The sequence below is a fragment of the Planococcus citri genome, chromosome 5 (genome assembly GCF_950023065.1).
Source record: "Planococcus citri chromosome 5, ihPlaCitr1.1, whole genome shotgun sequence".
NCBI classification, from domain to species: Eukaryota; Metazoa; Arthropoda; class Insecta; order Hemiptera; family Pseudococcidae; genus Planococcus; species Planococcus citri.
The window spans coordinates 14,269,019-14,290,273 of NC_088681.1; the positions used below are offsets into that span (position 1 = coordinate 14,269,019).

The 21,255-nt window shown below is 34.0% G+C and overlaps 1 protein-coding gene across 2 annotated transcripts; it reads right to left on the bottom strand.

The window, feature by feature from the left end:
• Positions 1–8,248: 8,248 nt before the first annotated feature.
• LOC135849545 (uncharacterized) lies at positions 8,249–16,494 on the bottom strand. 2 transcript variants are annotated; one of them, XM_065370070.1, is made up of 4 exons: positions 12,835–16,489; positions 12,436–12,623; positions 11,203–11,359; positions 8,249–11,097 (listed from the first exon to the last, which is right to left on the bottom strand). In XM_065370070.1, the coding sequence occupies exons 1-4, from the start codon at positions 12,837–12,839 to the stop codon at positions 11,073–11,075; spliced, it is 375 nt and encodes a 124-aa protein (XP_065226142.1). In that variant the 5' UTR covers positions 12,840–16,489; the 3' UTR covers positions 8,249–11,072. The 2 variants fall into 2 exon arrangements, with proteins under 2 accessions (XP_065226142.1, XP_065226141.1); XM_065370069.1 differs by having other exon boundaries at positions 8,252–11,097; positions 12,436–16,494.
• Positions 16,495–21,255: the final 4,761 nt, after the last annotated feature.

Below are 21,255 nucleotides of genomic sequence, written 5' to 3' on the forward strand. Positions count from 1 at the left end.
TCCCATCATATCTCTTGAGACAATTCAAGTCTTCAATACTTTTAGGTTGTTCAACACATTAACGGATTGATAATAAAGTCAACGGGTGTATGAAAGGTAAGTCCGTGTTTTTTTTCTATTTACCTACCTACAACATGCTCAAAAATATCGAACACCTCCGAATATTGGAAAAAAGATTTCAAGTTCAGTAGAGTTGTACTTGCCAAATCGTACTTTTTGAGATATTTTTAGGTAAAGAATTTTCTCAAGTTTTTATATTTTTTTCAATTTTTATTTGTATAATAATTTTTTAACTGTTTCTTCAAATTTTGGATTTTTTCATTTTGCATTTTTAAAACATATTTTGAAGCCTATTTTGAATATTGAAAATTGGTTTCAACTTCATTGTAGTTGTTGTTGCCCAATCACACATTTGAAATTTCAGGTAAAAAATTTCTCAAGTTTTTATTTTTATCATTTTTTTTTCAATTTTGATTTTTCAACTGAAAAAATTTCAAAGTGTAAAAAATAGTGAATTTATTTCAATAATTTTGTTTCAACTAAGGTGTTTTCAGAGTGTATTAATTTGAGGAAGTCAACATTGTTGGAGAAACCGTGGAAGGTTTTTCCTTATGAAGGAGCTACTTATTTGAAAGAATCTTTCCCAGAAATCAAAATTTTTGAAAATAAATAATTGTTTTATTGGTTTGATTTTTTTTTCAACTTCGGATGCAAAGTTTCTCGCCATCGAATAATGCCTCCTCCTTCTTTAATAACATTAGTGACCCATCCAAAGCACAAGTACGTATGTTTACCTACCCAGTGATTTGAAGGGACCTGGACATGCTAGCGTAAAAATTATCTTTTTCGATTTGCTTGGCAACTTTGACGTTGATGATGAGTCATTCAAGATACCATAATGAAAAGTTGCTCTTTGCGACGCTGAATTGCTAATTTTATTTCGTTTATTATTTTTCTACGAGCTGGATCAGTAACGCAATTGATCAAGAAGATCTATGCAAGATGAAAAATTGGTAAACGTGTTCATAAAAGGGTTATTTTTACCACTTTTATATAAAATCTCAACCAAAAAAAAAATGGTCACTTATCATATAGGTAAGTATACATACCTAATTAAGTACCGAAGTACCTACCTAAAGATTCGTGTTATTCAAACTCAATAATTTAGAGCTAAAGAAGTGAAAGTGAAAAAATTTTCGTCTTTTTTAACTATCGAAGTACGAATTTAAGGGGAAAAAACTACCTATTTTTGAAACTTCCATAAATTCAGAGTTTATTAATTATTACTTACAATGGCGTGGAATTACAACACCTGGCTGTCTATATTGTCTTGAGAGAATTAAATACTCAAAGAATTATTAATTCACAATTACTAAAGATTAAAATTGAAAAATAATCAAGTACATATACTAAGTTCTGTACTTTTTTATGGGCCACTGGGAAGGCTAGAAATTTATTGACTTTCAAAATCATGATCTGCTCAGATAGATTAGAGATTAATTTGCCTTGATTTTTAAGAAAACTGTTGAGCAATTTTTGAAGATTTGTTGAAGTTGCGAAAATAGCAATGATAAATCGATTCTGCAAGTTGAAAAAAAAAAGATTCAGCGACACTTTGGAATTTTTTAAAAAAGAATTCAATTGTAATAACCTCTAAATCATAAATTCCAATAAAATTACAAAAATAAGAAAACATAAAACATGCATAATATTACACTAAGTATTTGAGTTCGGGTTTGCAAACAATAAAGAACAATTTTAAGTCATAACAAAATCGCATACCTAATACAATACATACATATACATATAAATATCGAAGAATGGAACAATATTAAGTATCTATCATGAATGATATCCAAAAAACACAACGAAACAATACAAAACATATTTACAATTGTATCGTTGACCCTTTTTAATTAGACAATATTATAGTGAAGAATTTTTGAAAAAAAGGATCTTTTTTTTACAAATTTACGTTCAACAAAAAATTTGAAATAAATATTTGTGCAGCAATTGATCTGTTTACATTCGAATCGAATCATTAACGAACGATTGGGGATTAAATAAATTGATTGATTTTTTGGTGAATCATTCGCAAACGGATCAATCAATTTACGATTGATTCGGTTTTTGTGAAACTATTGTATAGGAATTGATGGGATCTGTTTACAAGGCAAGTGAATCGAATCCCGAACGAATTGGTTCGTATAAGTGACTCGTTCGCGAACGAATCGAGTCAGTTGAGGTGGTGTTGATCGAATCATGTGAGTGAATCGTTCGCGAACGAATTGATTTGTATTAGTGACTCATTTGCGAACGAATCGATTCATTTGCTCAATTTTTGGTGAATCATTCACGAACGAATTGAATTATTTTCAGTAAATCATTCGCGAACGAATTGATTTGTATTAGTGACTCAATTGCAAACGAATCGATTCATTTGCTCAATTTTTGGTGAATCATTCACGAACGAATTGATTCGTACAAGTGACTCGGTCGCGAACGGATCGATTCGTATAAATGACTCGGTCGCGAACGAATCGATTCGTTTAAGTGATTCGTTCGCGAACGAATCGATTCATCAACTGAATTTATGATGAATCGTTCGCGAACAAATTGAAAAATATTTAGTGCATCATTCGTGAACGAATCGATTTGTTTGCTCAAGTTTTGGTGAATCATTCACGAACGAATTGAATTATTTTTAAATCATTCGCGAACGAATTGATTTTTACAAGTGACTCGTTCGCGAACGAATCGAGTCGTGTAAGTGAATCATTCGCGAACGAATCGATTCATCAACTCAATTTTTGATAAATCATTCGCGAACGAATTGAATAATTTTTAGTGAATCATTCGCGAACGAATTGATTTGTATTAGTGACTCATTTGCGAACGAATGGATTCTTTTGGTCAGTTTTTGGTGAATCATTCGTGAACGAATTGATTTGTATTAGTGACTCATTTGCAAACGAATCGATTCATTTGCTCAATTTTTGGTGAATCATTCACGAACGAATTGAATTATTTTTTTAAATCATTCGCGAACGAATTGATTCGTACAAGTGACTCGTTCGCGAACGAATTGATTCGTACAAGTGACTCGTTCGCGAACGAATTGATTCGTACAAGCGACTCGTTCGCGAACGAATTGATTCGTATAAGTGACTCAGTCGCGAACGAATCGATTCCTATAAGTGACTCGTTCGCGAACGAATCGATTCATCAACTGAATTTATGATGAATCATTCGCGAACGAATTGAATAATATTTAGTGCATCATTCGTGAACGAATCGATTCGTTTGCTCAATTTTTGGTGAATCATTCACGAACGAATTGAATTATTTTTTAAATCATTCGCGAACGAATTGATTCATAAATCAAAGAATTGATCAATTCGTTCGCGAATGGTTCTTTCAAAAAATAAATCAATTCGTTCATGAACGATTCACCAAAAATTGAGGGTCGTATTACTACTTCGTAGGAATCGTACAAGCCTAGCGAGATTTTAAATGTTTCATCGAAATCGGTTCAGCGGTTTTCTAGATAACGAGTTTTGAAAAATGTTGGAAAAAATGTTGTCGCTCGATCAACTTGAAAGCTTTGAACTTTTGGAACATGGTGCCTGGTGGTGATGATGGAACAACAGATTCTTGGTAAAATAAGGTCGCAGTGATATAACCGGATTAAATCTTACGTTTTTCACGTTTTAAAAAGATTTTAAAAAGTTCTAATGCGCAAATTTTCAATTTTTTTTTCAATCATCGTAGTCCAATGAAGAATTTCTTCTTATTTCAACGAAATGTCGAAGGGAAAAGGGTAAAACTTTTGATTGTAATAACATCGCGTTTGAGGGGATTTGATGTTGGCAAAGTTGTATTACATACCAATGAATATCATATTTTAGAGAAACTTCTAGTGGAGAGGGACAAAACTTTAGAGCAGATCATTTTATTTTTTCGCTTATTCGAATCCTCAATTCTTGGACACTCGTAAGATAGGTAGGTACTTAGCAGGCTATTATTAACTTTGAAACATTGTTAGCTCAGCATTCCCATCGACAATCCGTCTGTACAAATTATCATGTTGCATCTCTAATGTAATGTTCGCTTTGGAGTAGTTCCCAATCCCAATCCAAATTGCCATACATCCACTCTTTGGTTCACTATATTCAACGGTTCGTGTACATCATCGATTATGAATATCTTCCTAATCTCTTCCTTTTGTTTATCCAATGTCTCGTCAAGATCGTCGACCGCGCCAGTTGCAGGCCTTCCGTAAGTAGGCGTGTAGTAAATCAACGCGGATATCGAATAAATTAAAAAAAATTGTAAAAAGTTGCACTTCATTCTTGACAGATCGCTACACCATAAATGACTAAGTAAAGGAAACGACTCGACAATTCGTCGGTTTTCACAACCGCGATTTTGAACTTATACACGCCTGTTCATAAAATCAGAATCTATGATAACATAAAACGTCGCTGGGAGTAAGTATCTACTCGTAAGTAAAATAGCTATGAAAATGAAGCTGATACGTTTCAAGGAATTTTTTCATATCAAACTAGAAAGATTAAAAATGAAAAATAATCAAGCACATGATTCTGTACTTTTTTACGGGCCACTGGGAGGGGTAAAAATTTATTGAATTACAATAAATCATGATGATCTGCTCAAATGAATTAGAGATTATTTTGATTCGGTTTTTATGAAAACTGTTAAGCAATTTTTGTAGATTCGTTCAAGTTGCGAAAATAGCAATTATTGATAAATCGATTCCTCTTAGACCACAATCCATGTACACAAAAAAGTGCTCTAGAAGTTGATTTTGTATTTTTTTTTCGGTAACCAAAAAAACGCGCTGCCAAAATGAAGGTACTATGTGCCCCAATCAGAAAAGTGCAATTTTGAAATTTTTCCCTTGCACAAATGGGGTGTGGACCCTTAAAAAGATGATTTTGGGGACATGGTCGGAACCACAAAAACTCGACGGGGTTGTGTTGGGGGACTTCTCCCGATACCAAATATGTGATTTTTTTCCGTGACACCCTGCACAACTGCATAATTATTATGGCACTTTGAATGCGATTTTTATGCATTTTTGGCCAATTTCGACGATAAAATGGCTCTTATGACCAGAGTATGGCCTGGAACCAGCGGATTCTTGGACGTGTGTTAAACGAGGACATTTGAAGTCCAACTGCGCAAAAACGGTGAAAAAATACTTGCACAACGAGATTTTATGCGCACTAATGGGTTTGTCAGCTACCCCCCACCACCGGAATTCAACAATGCATTATCTATCCGATAATATCGATGCGACCTATCAAAATGGTATAAAATTTTGCGCTGAACTCTAAAATCGCAGACATTTTTCATTTCCACCCCCGCATGGTGGCGTTTTGTCCCCCAAACTGAATCCAACTATGATATTGAACACATTTTGCACATTTCGCGTTGATGGTGAGGATTTATGTGTACGCAATCAGAATGAATCTCATATTCGTTATTTGGGGAATATTTTTGCTTCAAAATTTTTCATTCAATCTCCACCCCCTCCCCTCCCCTCCCCTCCCCTCCCATTTCAGGACTATGTTAGAACACAGATTTTAAAACATAGACATGACCCATCGAAATGGTATAAAATTTTGCGCTGAGCTCAAAAATTGCAATCATTTTTCATTTCTACCCCCGCATGATGGCGTTTTGCTCCGGCCCTCCATAAAGCTAACTATGAAATTGAACACTTACAACCAATAAGAACATTGGAACAAAGCAAAAAATGGAACAACAGTGAAGGATACAAAAAATGTAGGTAATTGAAAAAAAATGATGTGAAATGAGTGAACACAAAATAAGAAAAACGATTAAAAAAATACAAACGGAAAAATGGAACATGAATGAAAATTTCCAAAAAAATACGCGAAAAAAACGAAATGAAATGAGAAAAAAACAGAAAACTAAAAACGAGAAAAAAATACAAACAAATAAGGAAATTGGAACAAAAATGAAAGATGAAAAAAGTATAAATGAAAAGGAATAAAGGATATAAAATAAGAAAAAATAGAAAAATAAAAAATAAATACAAATCAAAAAATGGAACAACAGTGAAAGATATAAAAAATGTAAATGAAAAAAAAATGATGTGAAATGAGTAAAAACTAAAGTAGAAAAATGATTTTAAAAAATACAAACAAAAAAATGCAACATAAATAAAAAATTCCAAAAATGCAAACGGAAAAAACGAAATGAAATGAGAAAAAAACAGAAACTTAAGAACAACGAGAGAAAAATATGAAAAAATAAGAAAATTGGAACAAAAATGAAAGATGAAAAAATAACAGAAACATGCCCAGATAACGAATGCAGGCATCGTAGCAGGTCACATTTATAGTAACTTGGTCACTTTTTTCACGAAAAGTCACTTTTGGTTACTTTTTTCATCAAAAAGTCACTATTGGTCACTTTTCTTCCAAAAAAGTCACTTTTTTGAATTTTTTTTCATTTTTTTAACTAAAAAAATCATTTTTTATCCAAATTATCTTTTTTTATTTCTAAAGCCAAAAAATAAACTTCTCACAACAAAACATCGTTTTTATGGCTCTTAAAATACAAATTTTTAAGAGCTTTCCCCCTCGATCAGGCCTGTCTTTTATCATTTTCAAAATCAACTTCCTTCAAAAAGACATCATTCACATTCTAAAAATTTAAAAATAAAAAAATGAACTACTCCTTCTCACATTTTTTTTTAAACGGAATTTTCGGTGGGGCGAGACGGGAGGTAACATATTGAACGTGTTATTGCTTTTGTTTGTTGATTTTTTGCTCTCCTGATCGCTGGAATTAAAAAAAAAAATTTTCTTCACGGTGCCTCCGAATGTGAGAAAAAACTCCACCGAGGGGGTGCAAATGAAAAATGATTGCAATTTTTGAGCTCAGCGCAAAATTTTATACCATTTCGATGGGTCATGTCTAAGTTTTAAAATCTATGTTCTAACATAGTCCTGAAAGGGGAGGGGAGGGGGTGGAGATTGAATGAAAAATTTTGAAGCAAAAATATTCCCAAATAACGAATATGAGATTCATTCTGATTGCGTACACATAAATCCTCACCATCAACGCGAAATGTGCAAAATGTGTTCAATATCATAGTTGCATTCAGTTTGGGGGACAAAACGGCACCATGCGGGGGTGGAAATGCAGGGTGTCTACTAAATCCAGAAAACAAAATTTCGTACCTTTTTCGTACTTTTATCATATTTTTTTCGTACAATATATTATTAATAGTCATCCTTTGAATCTACATGGAGGGGAGGGGGCGTGTCATGTCATTTCGGCCACAAAAATCAAAATTTGAACGTGCTGAGCAGTGTGGTCTGGACCATCAAGAGCCAATACGAGACCGGAACGAATATAATTTGCCCATAGAGGTCTTTTGAGAGAGGGAGGGGGTTTAATTGAAAATTGGTCAACAGAAATAGGGAAAAAATACCAATTTTGCTGATTGATGTCACTCATAATCATAAGACTTACAAAAATTTTCACTTTCTGTTTTGAATTTTTGGGGGCTCAAATGTGATTTTTTTTCAAATTTAAAAGAAGAAAAAAAATTGCCCGAGCGAAGCAAGGGCGAAAGTTTTTGAAAATTTGATTTCAAAAAACTTGAAAAAAAAGATTAAAGGCCCGAGCGAAGCGAGGGCAAAAACTTTGGAAAATTCGTATTTTGAAAGAGCTATAAAAAAAACAATGTTTTATACTTAATGCAAAGAGTTCGTTTTTTGGTTTTTTAAATTTTTGAACTGGAAATATTTTTTTAGGATGTGAATTTTGATTTTGTTTAAAAAGTCAGAGAACAGGCCCCAGTGAAAGTGAAAACTATTGAAAAAATGTATTTCGAGAAGTATGTGAGAAGCATGCGAGAATTTTATTTCTTCATTTTGAAACTATAAAAATTGAATACTAAATTGATATATTTTTTTGAAGAATTTCAATTTTGAAAAAGAAAAGAAAAGAATCCCAAGCGAAGCGATGGCAAAAGCTTTAGAAAATTGTAGTTCGAAAAGTATAGTCCAGTAGAATTAGCTTCGAATAGTGAATCTCTAGGTGGCAAGCTGATTTTTGGTATACTGGTCCATTTTGATGTCCTGAAAACGAATCCGAGGAGTCCCCTACTGTCCCGGGTGTGCTTTCCCCCAAATTGTGGATCTTAGCCCCCCAAAATCGGTTTTTGACCAATTCATCGAAAAATATTGACTCTAGCGCAAAAGTGGTTGAAGAATGTTGTTCTACGTCAAATTTCCGATCTAGTGATATATCAACTTTGGTGAAATGGTCCCTGAAAGCGTTCGAGTTGATATTAGCATGAAAAGTGGGTACCATAGAGAAACCTCCGCGCAAAAAATTTCAGATCCACACCCCCTCCCAATTTTGCGGAACCCCCCTTTTTTGAAATTTCAGTAACACTTTTCTCAGCCCCATTTCAACCGATTTTGAAAATTTTTCTGGAAGTTATGTATATCCTTGATAGGTATCCCCAAAAAAATTTTCAACCCCCTCCCCTTATATTTACCCCTCGAAATGGCGTTTTTTTCATTTTTTTAGGCCTATTAACAATCAAAATTGCGAGGTACAATTTTGTAAACACGTTTTTTGGATGATAGTTCTCGATATATTGGTCAAAAACCGATTTTGGGGGGCTAAGATCCACAATTTGGGGGAAAGCACACCCGGGACAGTAGGGGACTCCTCGGATTCGTTTTCAGGACATCAAAATGGACCAGTATACCAAAAATCAGCTTGCCACCTACAGATTCACTACATATAGAGCCTGTTTTTTTGCTAATCATCAAAATAACTTTATTTCGAAAATTCGTGAAAATTGTGGGGGGCTGAGGGGCTCTGGAGAGGGGTAGGTGAGTGTAGCAGAAAATGTGAGGTCATATTCGTGCTCAGCGGTATCGAATCATATGAAAACGACACCAACATCATCAAAATAACTATATTTCGAAAATCGTGAAAATTGAGGGGGCTGAGGGGCTCTGGAGAGGGGTAGGTGAGTGTAGCAGAAAATCTGAGGTCATATTCGTGCTCAGCGGTATCGAATCATATGAAAACGATACCCTACTCATTGATAGTTATTTTTTTCAAAATTCCCATTTCACCCCCTACCCCCCTACGATACATTATTCCAAGTTTTCACCACGGCGCACCAAAGCAAAAAGTTCTAATATAGTATATGATGTTTGGGGGCCAAAAATACATCCAAAAAACGTGTTTACAAAATTGTACCTCGCAATTTTGATTGTTAATAGGCCTAAAAAAATGAAAAAAACGCCATTTCGAGGGGTAAATATAAGGGGAGGGGGTTGAAAATTTTTTTGGGGATACCTATCAAGGATATACATAACTTCCAGAAAAATTTTCAAAATCGGTTGAAATGGGGCTGAGAAAAGTGTTACTGAAATTTCAAAAAAGGGGGGTTCCGCAAAATTGGGAGGGGGTGTGGATCTAAAATTTTTTTCGCGGAGATTTCTCTATGGTACCCACTTTTCATGCTAATATCAACTCGAACGCTTTCAGGGACCATTTCACCCCTCTTAGGCGCCTATAGCCGTTATGTATTTTTCAGGGAACCCCCCTTTTTTGAATGGTTGTGGTTCCACCCCCCTTAGGGGTAGAAGGAAAGTTGATATATCACTAGATCGGAAATTTGACGTAGAACAACATTCTTCAACCACTTTTGCGCTAGAGTCAATATTTTTCGATGAATTGGTCAAAAACCGATTTTGGGGGGCTAAGATCCACAATTTGGGGGAAAGCACACCCGGGACAGTAGGGGACTCCTCGGATTCGTTTTCAGGACATCAAAATGGACCAGTATACCAAAAATCAGCTTGCCACCTAGAGATTCACTATAGAGCCTGTTTTTTTGCTAATTCTACTGGACTAGTAGAACAATATCAATTTTAATGTAAGAAACTTTGTTTTTCATCTCAATTTTTTTAAATTTTATCAATGTTTTTTGAAATTGTTTGCGGAGAAAAGGCACTAAATTGGCCCGATCGAAGCGAGGGCGAAAATTTTTGAAAAAATAAGAAATTTGAGGATATATTGGTGACTTTGTCGGAAAATTAACAATGGAATCCTTTCAAAATTTCGTACAAATTTCGTGAATTTCGTACATTTTTGACGTTTTTTCGTACTTTTTTGGGTCATTTTCAAATTTCGTGCTTTTTTCGTAAATTCGTACTTTTTTCGTGCTGTAGACACCCTGAAATGAAAAATGTCTGCGATTTTAGAGTTCAGCGCAAAATTTTATACCATTTTGATAGGTCGCATCGATATTATCGGATAGATAATGCATTGTTGAATTCCGGTGGTGGGGGGTAGCTGACAAACCCATTAGTGAGCATAAAATCGCGTTGTGCAAGTATTTTTTCACCGTTTTTGCGCAGTTGGACTTCAAATGTCCCCGTTTAACACACGTCCAAGAATCCGCTGGTTCCAGGCCATACTCTGGTCATAAGAGCCATTTTATCGTCGAAATTGGCCAAAAATGCATAAAAATCGCATTCAAAGTGCCATAATATGCAGTTGTGCAGGGTGTCACGAAAAAAAAATCACATATTTGGTATCGGGAGAAGTCCCCCAACACAAATCTTTTTGAGGGCCCACTCCCCCCCCCCCCATTTGTGCAAGGGAAAAATTTCAAAATTGCACTTTTCTGAATGGGGCACATAGTACCTTCATTTTGGCAGCGCGTTTTTTTGGTTCCCGAAAAAAAAACTACAAAATCAACTTCTAGAGCACTTTTTCGTGTACATGGATTGTGGTCTATTGTATCTATTGGCAACACAGAATTTACGTCTAGACTCTTGTAAATTATTTGGTACAGACATCTCAATTATTGTATAAATATTTCTGATTAAAATTATTGTACATAATTGCTCCTTGAGTTATCATTTTGCTTTTGATTATAAATGAAACTGAGGATATGTGTTGATGAATAGTGTAGTAGATTGACTAAGTGTCTCCAATTTGAGCTAAGCAGGCACCTGAGAAATATTTCCTCTCTAACGAATATTTCTCAGAATTCGCCTGTAACAAAAATACAAGAATATCTCCTTTATCTGGTATTATCCTTATCTTTCCCATTCGCAGTCTTTCTCACTCTCACTATTACAAAGTGATAAATTAAATTACTGTTCTCGATTCAAATCATCTCTTCTCTTGCGAGCTTTTATTAGGACATCTTTAACTCGATCCCTGATGTTCTCTGGAATTAAAGTCGTAGGATTCAAATCATCTCTTCGCTTGCGAGCTTTTATTAGGACATCTTTAACTTGATCCCTGATGTTCTCTGGAATTAAAGTCGTACGAAGCTTTAGAAAAACTAATGAGTTTAAACTGTAAATTCACTGCGATTCCAAGAATAGGGGTTTTTATAAGCCGAAATTGGGAAACATGTGCCCACGTCAAAATTGTAAAATCAAGTACAATAAGTCCCTAATCATCGAAAAAATAAGGGTTTAAGTTATTGTTTCAATGCAAAATTAAAGCCTTTCTCATCCTCTTTGAAATAACCACTCATACCTACTTATTCCAGTTTCCCATTGATTATACATAAGTATGTAGGTAGTATTCTTTTTTTTTTTAACAAGGACTGAAAACTTGAGTAGACAATAAACAAGTTTGTCAAAAATTGAAAGGGCCTACAAGGTAAAAGATGAAAATGAAAATTGGCCCATCCCTAATAGTAACTCGAGTGCCTATATACCTAATAATTTTTTGAAAGTTGCTCTTACGGATGTTCGACAACCGATTCTTGGTAGAAAAAGGTCGCCGTGATCAAAAATTTCCCAACTAATACCGCTCACTTCTTCAGACAAGTAGGTAGGTACATTTCAATTTCCAACATTCATGAAGTATCCATGGTCAAAATTTGATTAAAGTCTTCATTAGAAAGTGAGCGGATGTCGGGAAATTGCAATGAAAATTCGATTTAGGTAATGCTCAGGTTTTAAAATGATAGAAATTGTTCAGTTGCTTATATGGCAGCCAGCCTATTCTGAAGTAGGTACGTAGGCAGGTAGGTAGGTAGGTAGGTAGGTAGGTACCAACCAACCATTCTCCAACTCCCTGCACAGTAGATATCAGTAACTTTTTGTGAGACGAGCCTTTCTAACGTGTTCTTTTTCAAACCCCCTTTTTTTAAACGTGAGGTTATATTATTTGCAATAGGTATACTGAAGGATAGACGTTACCAAATAGGTACCAATGACTATCATATATTTTAGAGAAACTTTTAGTCGAGAGGGATAAAACTTCAGAGCAGATTATTTTATTTCATTTTTTTCACTTATTCAAATCCCCAATTCTTGGACACTCGGAAGATAGCAGCTGCTATTATCAACATTGGAAACATTGTTAGCTCACCATCTCCATCCACAATCCGTCTGTACAAATTATCTTGTTCCACCTTCAATGCTTTGAAATCTTCCCGTCGTTTGTTTATACGATCCAACTTTGCCTTTAATTCCTTCAATTCCGTTTCTGAGGCATCCTCGTCGTCCGCATCAGATGTAGGCAACATTGTTAGCTCACCATCTCCATCCACAATCCGTCTGTAAAAATTATCTTGTTGCATCTTATATTCTTTGATATCAGCTTCCCATCGTTCGTTAATACTATCCAACTCTGCCTTTAATTCCTTCAATTCCATTTCTGAGGCCTCATCGTTGTCCGCATCAGATGTAGGCCTTCCGTAAGTAGGCATGTAGAAAATCAACGCGGGTATTAAATAAATAAATAAATAAAAAAAGTAAAAAGTTGTACTTCATTTCTGACAGATCACTACCTACACCAAAAATGACTAAAGGAAACGACACAAAAATTCGTAGGAGAATCTATAACACCTAACTAAAACGTCGTTGGGAGTAAGTACTCGTAAGTAAAATAGCTATGAAAATGAAGCTGATAGGTTTCAAGGAATTTTTTCATATCAAGCTAGAAAGATGAAAATCGAAAACTTAATCAAGTACCTATATAGTTCTGTACCTACTTTTTTATGGGCCGCTGGGAAGGGTAAAAATTTATCGACTTTCAAATCATGATGTGCTCAAATGAATTAGAAATTAATTTGCTTCGATTTTTACGAAAACTGTTGAGCAATTTTTGTAGATTTGTTCAAGTTGCGAAAATATCAATTGATAGGTAAATCGTTTCCTCTTGCATGAACCTTCAACTTTTCAAGAATTTTTCAATCTAATGAAACGAATAGATTAGCAATATTAGGTACACTTAAATAATAAACGAATAGATTAGCAATATTAGGTACACTTAAATAATTATTTAACATTTTTGTTTCCAACTTCCGTTTTTAAAAAATGTTTTGAACAATCTCTGGCCAATTTAGTTGAAAAAATTTTTGTGGAAGTATATGGGGGGGGGGTGGGAGTTTTACTGAAAATAGGGGAGAACTCATCAAATGCTCAGGGGGATCACAGCACCCCTGAAATCATGATCTGCTCAGATAGATTAGAGATTAATTTGCCTTGATTTTCATGAAAACTGTTGAGCAATTTTTGTAGATTTGTTAAAGTTGCGAAAATAGCAATGATAAATCGATTCATCAAGTTGAAAAAAAAAGATTCGGCGACACTTTGGAATTTTTTTAAAAAGAATTCAATTGTAATTACTTCAAAATCATAAATTCCAATAAAATTACAAAAATAAGAAAACATAGAACATGCATAATATTACACTAAGTATTTGAGTTCGGGTTTGCAAACAATAAAGAACAATTTAAATCATAACAAAATCGCATACCTAATACATACATTGTACATGTAAATATCGAAGAATGGAACAATTATCTATCATTAATGATATCCAAAAAACACAACGAAACAATACAAAACATATTTACAATTGTATTGTTGACCTTTTTTAATTAGACAATATTATAGTGAAGAATTTTTGAAAAAACGGATCTTTTTTTTACAAATTTACGTTCAACAAAAAATTTGAAATAAATACTTGTACAGCAATTGATCTGTTTACATTCGAATCGAATCATTAACGATTTAACGAACGATTGGGGATTAAATAAATTGATTGATTTTTTGGTGAATCATTCGCAAACGGATCAATCAATTTACGATTGATTCGGTTTTTGTGAAACTATTGTATAGGAATTGATCTGTTTACAAGGCAAGTGAATCGAATCTCGAACGAATTGGTTCGTATAAGTGACTCGTTCGCGAACGAATCGAGTCAGTTGAGGTGGTGTTGATCGAATCGTGTAAGTGAATCGTTCGCGAACGAATCGATTCATCAACTCAATTTTTGATGAATCATTCGCGAACAAATTGAATAATTTTGAGTGAATCATTCGCGAACGAATTGATTTGTATTAGTGACTCATTTGCGAACGAATGGATTCTTTTGCTCAATTTTTGGTGAATCATTCGCGAACGAATTGAATAATTTTCAGTAAATCATTCGCGAACGAATTGATTTGTGTTAGTGACTCAATTGCAAACGAATCAATTCATTTGCTCAATTTTTGGTGAATCATTCACGAACAAATTGATTCGTACAAGTGACTCGGTCGCGAACGAATCGATTCGTATAAATGACTCGGTCGCGAACGAATCGATTCGTTTAAGTGACTCGTTCGCGAACGAATCGATTCATCAACTGAATTTATAATGAATCATTCACGAACGAATTGAATAATATTTAGTGCATCATTCGTGAACGAATCGATTCGTTTGCTCAAGTTTTGGTGAATCATTCACGAACGAATCGAATTATTTTTTAAATCATTCGCGAACGAATTGATTCTTACAAGTGACTCGTTCGCGAACGCATCGAGTCGTGTAAGTGAATCATTCGCGAACGAATTGAATAATTTTTAGTGAATCATTCGCGAACGAATTGAATAATTTTTAGTGAATCATTCGCGAACGAATTGAATAATTTTCAGTAAATCATTCGCGAACGAATTGATTTGTATTAGTGACTCATTTGCAAACGAATCGATTCATTTGCTCAATTTTTAGTGAATCATTCACGAACGAATTGAATTATTTTTTTGAATCATTCGCGAACGAATTGATTCGTATAAGTGACTCAGTCGCGAACGAATCGATTCGTATAAGTGACTCGTTCGCGAACGAATCGATTCATCAACTGAATTTATGATGAATCATTCGCGAACGAATTGAATAATATTTAGTGCATCATTCGTGAACGAATCAATTCGTTTGCTCAATTTTTGGTGAATCATTCACGAACGAATTGAATTATTTTTTAATTTTTAAATCATTCGCGAACGAATTGATTCATAAATCAAAGAATTGATCAATTCGTTGGTGAATGGTTCTTTCAAAAAATAAATCAATTCGTTCATGAACGATTCACCAAAAATTGAAGGTCGTATTACTACTTCGTAGGAATCGTACAGGCCTAGCGGGATTTTAAATGTTTCATCGAAATCGATTCAGCCATTTTCTAGATAATGAGTTTTGAAAAATGTTGTCGCTCGATCAACTTGAAAGCTTTGAACTTTTGGAACATGGTGCCTGGCGGTGATGATGAAACAACAGATTCTTGGTAAAATAAGGTCGCAGTGATATAACCGGATTAAATCTTACGTTTTTCACATTTTAAAAAGATTAAAAAAAGTTCTAGAATTTCTTCTTATTTCAACGAAATGTCGAAGGGAAAAGGGTAAAACTTTTGATTTTAATAACATCGCGCTTGAGGGGATTTGATGTTGGCAAAGTTGTATTACATACCAATGCATATCATATTTTAGAGAAACTTCTAGTCGAGAGGGACAAAACTTTGGAGCAGATCGTTTTATTTTTTCGCTTATTCGAATCCTCAATTCTTGGACACTCGGAAGATAGGTACTTAGCAGGCTATTATTAACTTTGAAACATTGTTAGCTCAGCATTCCCATCGACAATCCGTCTGTACAAATTATCATGTTGCATCTCTAATGTAATGTTCGCTTTGGAGTAGGTCCCAATCCGCATTGCCATACTTCCACTTTTTTGTTCACTATATTCAAATGGTCGTGCACTTCCTCAATTATGATTATCTTCCTCATCTCTTCGTTTTGTTTATCCAATGTCTCGTCAAGATTGTCGACCGCGCCAGTTGCAGGCCTTCCGTAAGTAGGCGTGTAGTAAATCAACGCGGATATCGAATAAATTAACAAAAATTGTAAAAAGTTGCACTTCATTTTTGACAGATCGTTACACCATAAATGACTAAGTAAAGGAAACGACTCAACAATTCGTCGGTTTTCACAACCGCGATTTTGAACTTATACACGCCTGTTCATCAAGATCAGAATCTATAATAACTAAAACGTCGCTGGGAGTAAGTATCTACTCGTAAGTAAAATAGCTATGAAAATGAAGCTGATACGTTTCAAGGAATTTTTTCATATCAAACTAGAAAGATTAAAATTGAAAAATAATCAAGCACATAATTCTGTACTTTTTTACGGGCCACTGGGAGGGGTAAAAATTTATTGAATTACCTACAATAAATCACGATGATCTGCTCAAATGAATTAGATATTATTTTGATTCGATTTTTACGAAAACTGTTAAGCAATTTTTGTAGATTCGTTCAAGTTGCGAAAATAGCAATTGATAAATCGATTCCTCTACTTAGTTGAAAAAAAAGATTCAGCGACATGAATGGGGAAATTTTTCAAGAATCCATTTGTAATAACCTCTACTTACTTAGTGATCGGAAATATGATTCAGGCAATGATAAATTAACGAACGCCACAACTTTTCAAGAATTTTTCCTTCTAATGAAAGGAATATGTAGATTAGTAGCAAGATACGAACGATATGTTGCAATTACATTTTAAAAAAATTAATATACCTACCAATTTTTACACTCGTCTTGAAAGGAATCTCAGAGTTTCGCCATTGAAAAAATTCCCACACCGCATCCGTGTATAATTCATCTCAACCCGATCCCTAACTTGAAGAAAAGTCTATTATTGAATGAAGATACCTATAGATTTAAAAAAAATATATTTATATATATGTATTATAAACGTCGAAGAATGGAACAATTATCTATCAAGAATGATATCCAAAAAACACAACGAAACAATAGAAAAACATAATTATTTACAATTGATATTGTTGACCTTTTTTAATTAGACAATATTGTAGTGAAGAATTTTTGAAAAAATGGATCTTTTTTTTGCAAATTAATGTTCAACAAAAAATTTGAAATAAATATTTGTACAGCAATTGATCTGTTTACAATCGAATCGAATCATTAACGAACGATTGGGGATTAAATAAATTGATAGATTTTCTTGTGAATCATTCGCAAACGGATCAACCAATTTACAATAGATTCGGTTTTTGTGAAACTATTGTATAGGAATTGATCTGTTTACAAGGCAAGTGAATCGATTCCATTCATCCACAACTGATAGGCGATTGAACAAATTATTGATTGATTTCTAGGTGAATCATTCGCGAACGAATCGATTCGTATAAGTGACTGGTTCGTGAACGAGCCGAGTCGTGTAAGTGAAGCGTTCGCGAACGAATCGATTCATTAACTCAATTTTTGATGAATCGTTCGCGAACGAATTGATTTGTATTAGTGAATTATTTGCGAACGAATCGACTCATCTGCTCAATTTCTGGTGAATCATTCGCGAACAAATTGATTTGTATTAGTGACTCATTTGCGAACGAATCGATTCATTTGCTCAATTTTTGGTGAAACATTCACGAACGAATTGAATTATTTTTTAAATTATTCGCGAATGAATCGATTCATTAACTCAATTTTTGATGAATCATTTGCGAACGAATTGATTTGTATTAGTGACTCATTTACGAACGAATTGATTCGTTTGCTCAATTTTTGATGAATCATTCGCGAACGAATTGATAATTTTTAGTAAATCATTCGCGAACGAATCGATTTGTGTAAGTGAAGCGTTCGCGAACGAATCGATTCATTACCTCAATTTTTGATGAATCATTCGCGAACGAATTGATTTGTATTAGTGACTCATTTGCGAACGAATTGATAATTTTTAGTAAATCATTCACGAACGAATTTGATTTGAATTAGTGACTCATTTGCGAACGAATCGATTCATTTGCTCAATTTTTGGTGAATCATTCACGAACGAATTGAATTATTTTTTCAAATCATTCGCGAACGAATTGATTCGTACAAGTGACTCGTTCGCGAACGAATCGATTCGCATAAGTGACTCGTTCGCGAACGAATCGATTCATAAACTCAATTTTTGATGAATCAGTTGCGAACGAATTGATTTGTATTAGTGACTCATTTGCTAACGAATTGATTCGTTTGCTCAATTTTTGGTGAATCATTCGCGAACGAATCGATTCGTGTAAGTGAAGCGTTCGCGAACGAATCGATTCATTAACTCAATTTTAGATGAGTCATTCGCGAACGAATTGATTTGTATTAGTGACTCATTTGCGAACGAATCGATTCATTTGCTCAATTTTTGGTGAATCATTCACGAACGAATTGAATTATTTTTTCAAATCATTCGCGAACGAATTGATTCGTACAAGTGACTCGTTCGTGAACGAACCGATTCGTATAAGTTACTCGTTCGCGAACGAATCGATTCGTATAAGTGACTCGTTCGCGAACGAATCGGTTCACTAACTCAATTTTTGATGAATCATTCGCGAACGAATTGATTTGTATTAGTGACTCACTTGCGAACGAATCGATTCATTTGCTCAATTTTTGGTGAATCATTCGCGAACGAATTAAGTTATTTTTTTAATCATTCGCGAATGAATCGATTTGTACAAGTGACTAGTTCGGAAACGAATCGATTCATTTGCTCAATTTTTGGTGAATTATTCACGACCGAATTGAATTATTTTTTCAAATCATTCGCGAACAAATTGATTCGTACAAGTGACTCATTCGCGAATGAATCGATTCATTAACGGAATTTTTTATGAATCATTCGCGAACAAATTGAATAATTTTTAGTGCATCATTCGCGAACGAATCGATTCATTTGCTCAATTTCTGATGAATCATTTGCGAAAGAATTGAATAACATATTTTAGTGAATAGTGAATAGTGAATCATTCGTGAACGAATCGATTCGTTTGCTCAATTTTTGGCGAATCATTCACGAACGAATTGAATTATTTTTTTAAATCATTCGCGAACGAATTGATTCATATAAGTGACTCATTCGCGAACGAATTGATTCATAAATCAAACGATTGATCAATTCGTTTGCGAATGGTTCTTTGAAAAAATTGATCAATTCGTTCATAAACGATTCACCAAAAATTTAGGGTCGTATTAGTAATTTGTAGGAATCGTACAGGCCTAGCGAGATTTTAAGTATCATCGAAATCGGTTCAGCCGTTTTCTAGGTAATGAGTTTTAAAAAATGTTGGAAAAAATGTTGTCGCTCGATCAACTTGAAAGCTTTGAATTTTTGGTACATGGTGCCTGGTGTTGATGATGAAACAACAGATTCTTGATAGAATAAGGTCGCAGTAATATCATCGGATTAAATCTTACGTTTTTCACATTTTAAAAAAAGAAAAAAAAGTTTCAATGCGCAAATTTTCAATTTTTTTTCAATCTTCGTATTCTAACGAAGCATTTCATTCTTATTTCAACGAAATGTCGAAGGGAAAAGGGTAATAAAGCTTTTAATTTTAATAAAATCGCGCTTGAGGGGATTTGATTTTGGCAAAATTGTATTACATACTTATTCGCAATCTAATGAAAGGCGAGCGTTAACAAATGGGTACCAATGAATATCATATTCTAGAGAAACTTCTAGTGGAGAGGGATGAAACTTTGGAGCAGATTATTTTATTTTTCGCTTATTCAAATCCTCAATTCTTGGACACTCGGAAGATAGGTACTTAGCAGGCTATTATCAACTTTGAAACATTGTTAGCGCACCGTTCCCATCAACAATCCGTCTGTACAAATTATCATGTTGCATCTCTAATGTAGTGTTCGCTTTGGAGTAGTTTCCCTTCCCCATATTGCGTTCTTCACTTTCACGAATTCATGCACTTTTTGGCTCACCCTATTCACCTGTTCGTGTAGTTCATCCAACAGCTTGCTAATATCTTCATCGTCGACCGCGCCAGTTGCAGGCCTTCCGTAAGTAGGCGTGTAGTAAATCAACGCGGATATCGAATAAATTAACAAAAATTGTAAAAAGTTGCACTTCATTTTTGACAGATCGTTACACCATAAATGACTAAGTAAAGGAAACGACCCAACAATTTGTCGGTTTTCACAACCGCGATTTTGAACTTATACACGCCTGTTCATCAAGACCAGAATCTCTAATAACACATCGTTGGGAGTAAGTACTCGTAAGTAAAAATAGTAAAATAGCTATGAAAATGAAGCTGATAGGTTCCTAGGAATTTTATCATATCAAACTAGAAAGATTAAAAATGAAAAATAATCTTATTGAATTACAATAAATCATGATGATCTGCTCAAATGAATTAGAGATTATTTATTGATTCGATTTTTACGAAAACTGTTAAGCAATTTTTGTAGATTCGTTCAAGTTGCCAAAATAGCAATTGATAAATCGATTCCTCTAGCTGAAAAAAAAGATTCAGCGACATGAATGGGGAAATTTTTCAAGAATCCAATTGTAATAACCTCTACTTACTTAGTGATCGGAAATATGATTCTGCAGGCAACGATAAGTTGTACCTAATTAATTTTTTTTTAAATTAAAATTGACGAACCTCACAACTTTTCAAGAATTTTTCCTTCTAATGAAAGGAATAGATTAGCAAGATACGAACGATATAAGTTGCAATTACATTAAAAAAAAATTAAAATACGTGAAACCTTCAACTTTCAAGAATTTTTCATCGTGATGAAACAAATAGATTAGCAAGATATGAAGAAAGTTAGTAGGTACCTACCTCTGAGAAAAGTAATCAAAAGTTCCGTTTGAAAGTTTTCCTTATCTTTATATTTACCCTTTGATGACACAACCGTTAGTCTGGATCATTCCATATACGTATTGATACGTTCAACATCCCCAGAAATGATATTTCAACAATTTTTTCCCTCAGTTTTCAATTTTAGTTACATTTTTACCAGAAGTTTACTATAATTTATTGTCATTTTTAGTGAGTTAATTTCTCCAAAAATACGGAATGAAAAATTTTGAATTATGATCTG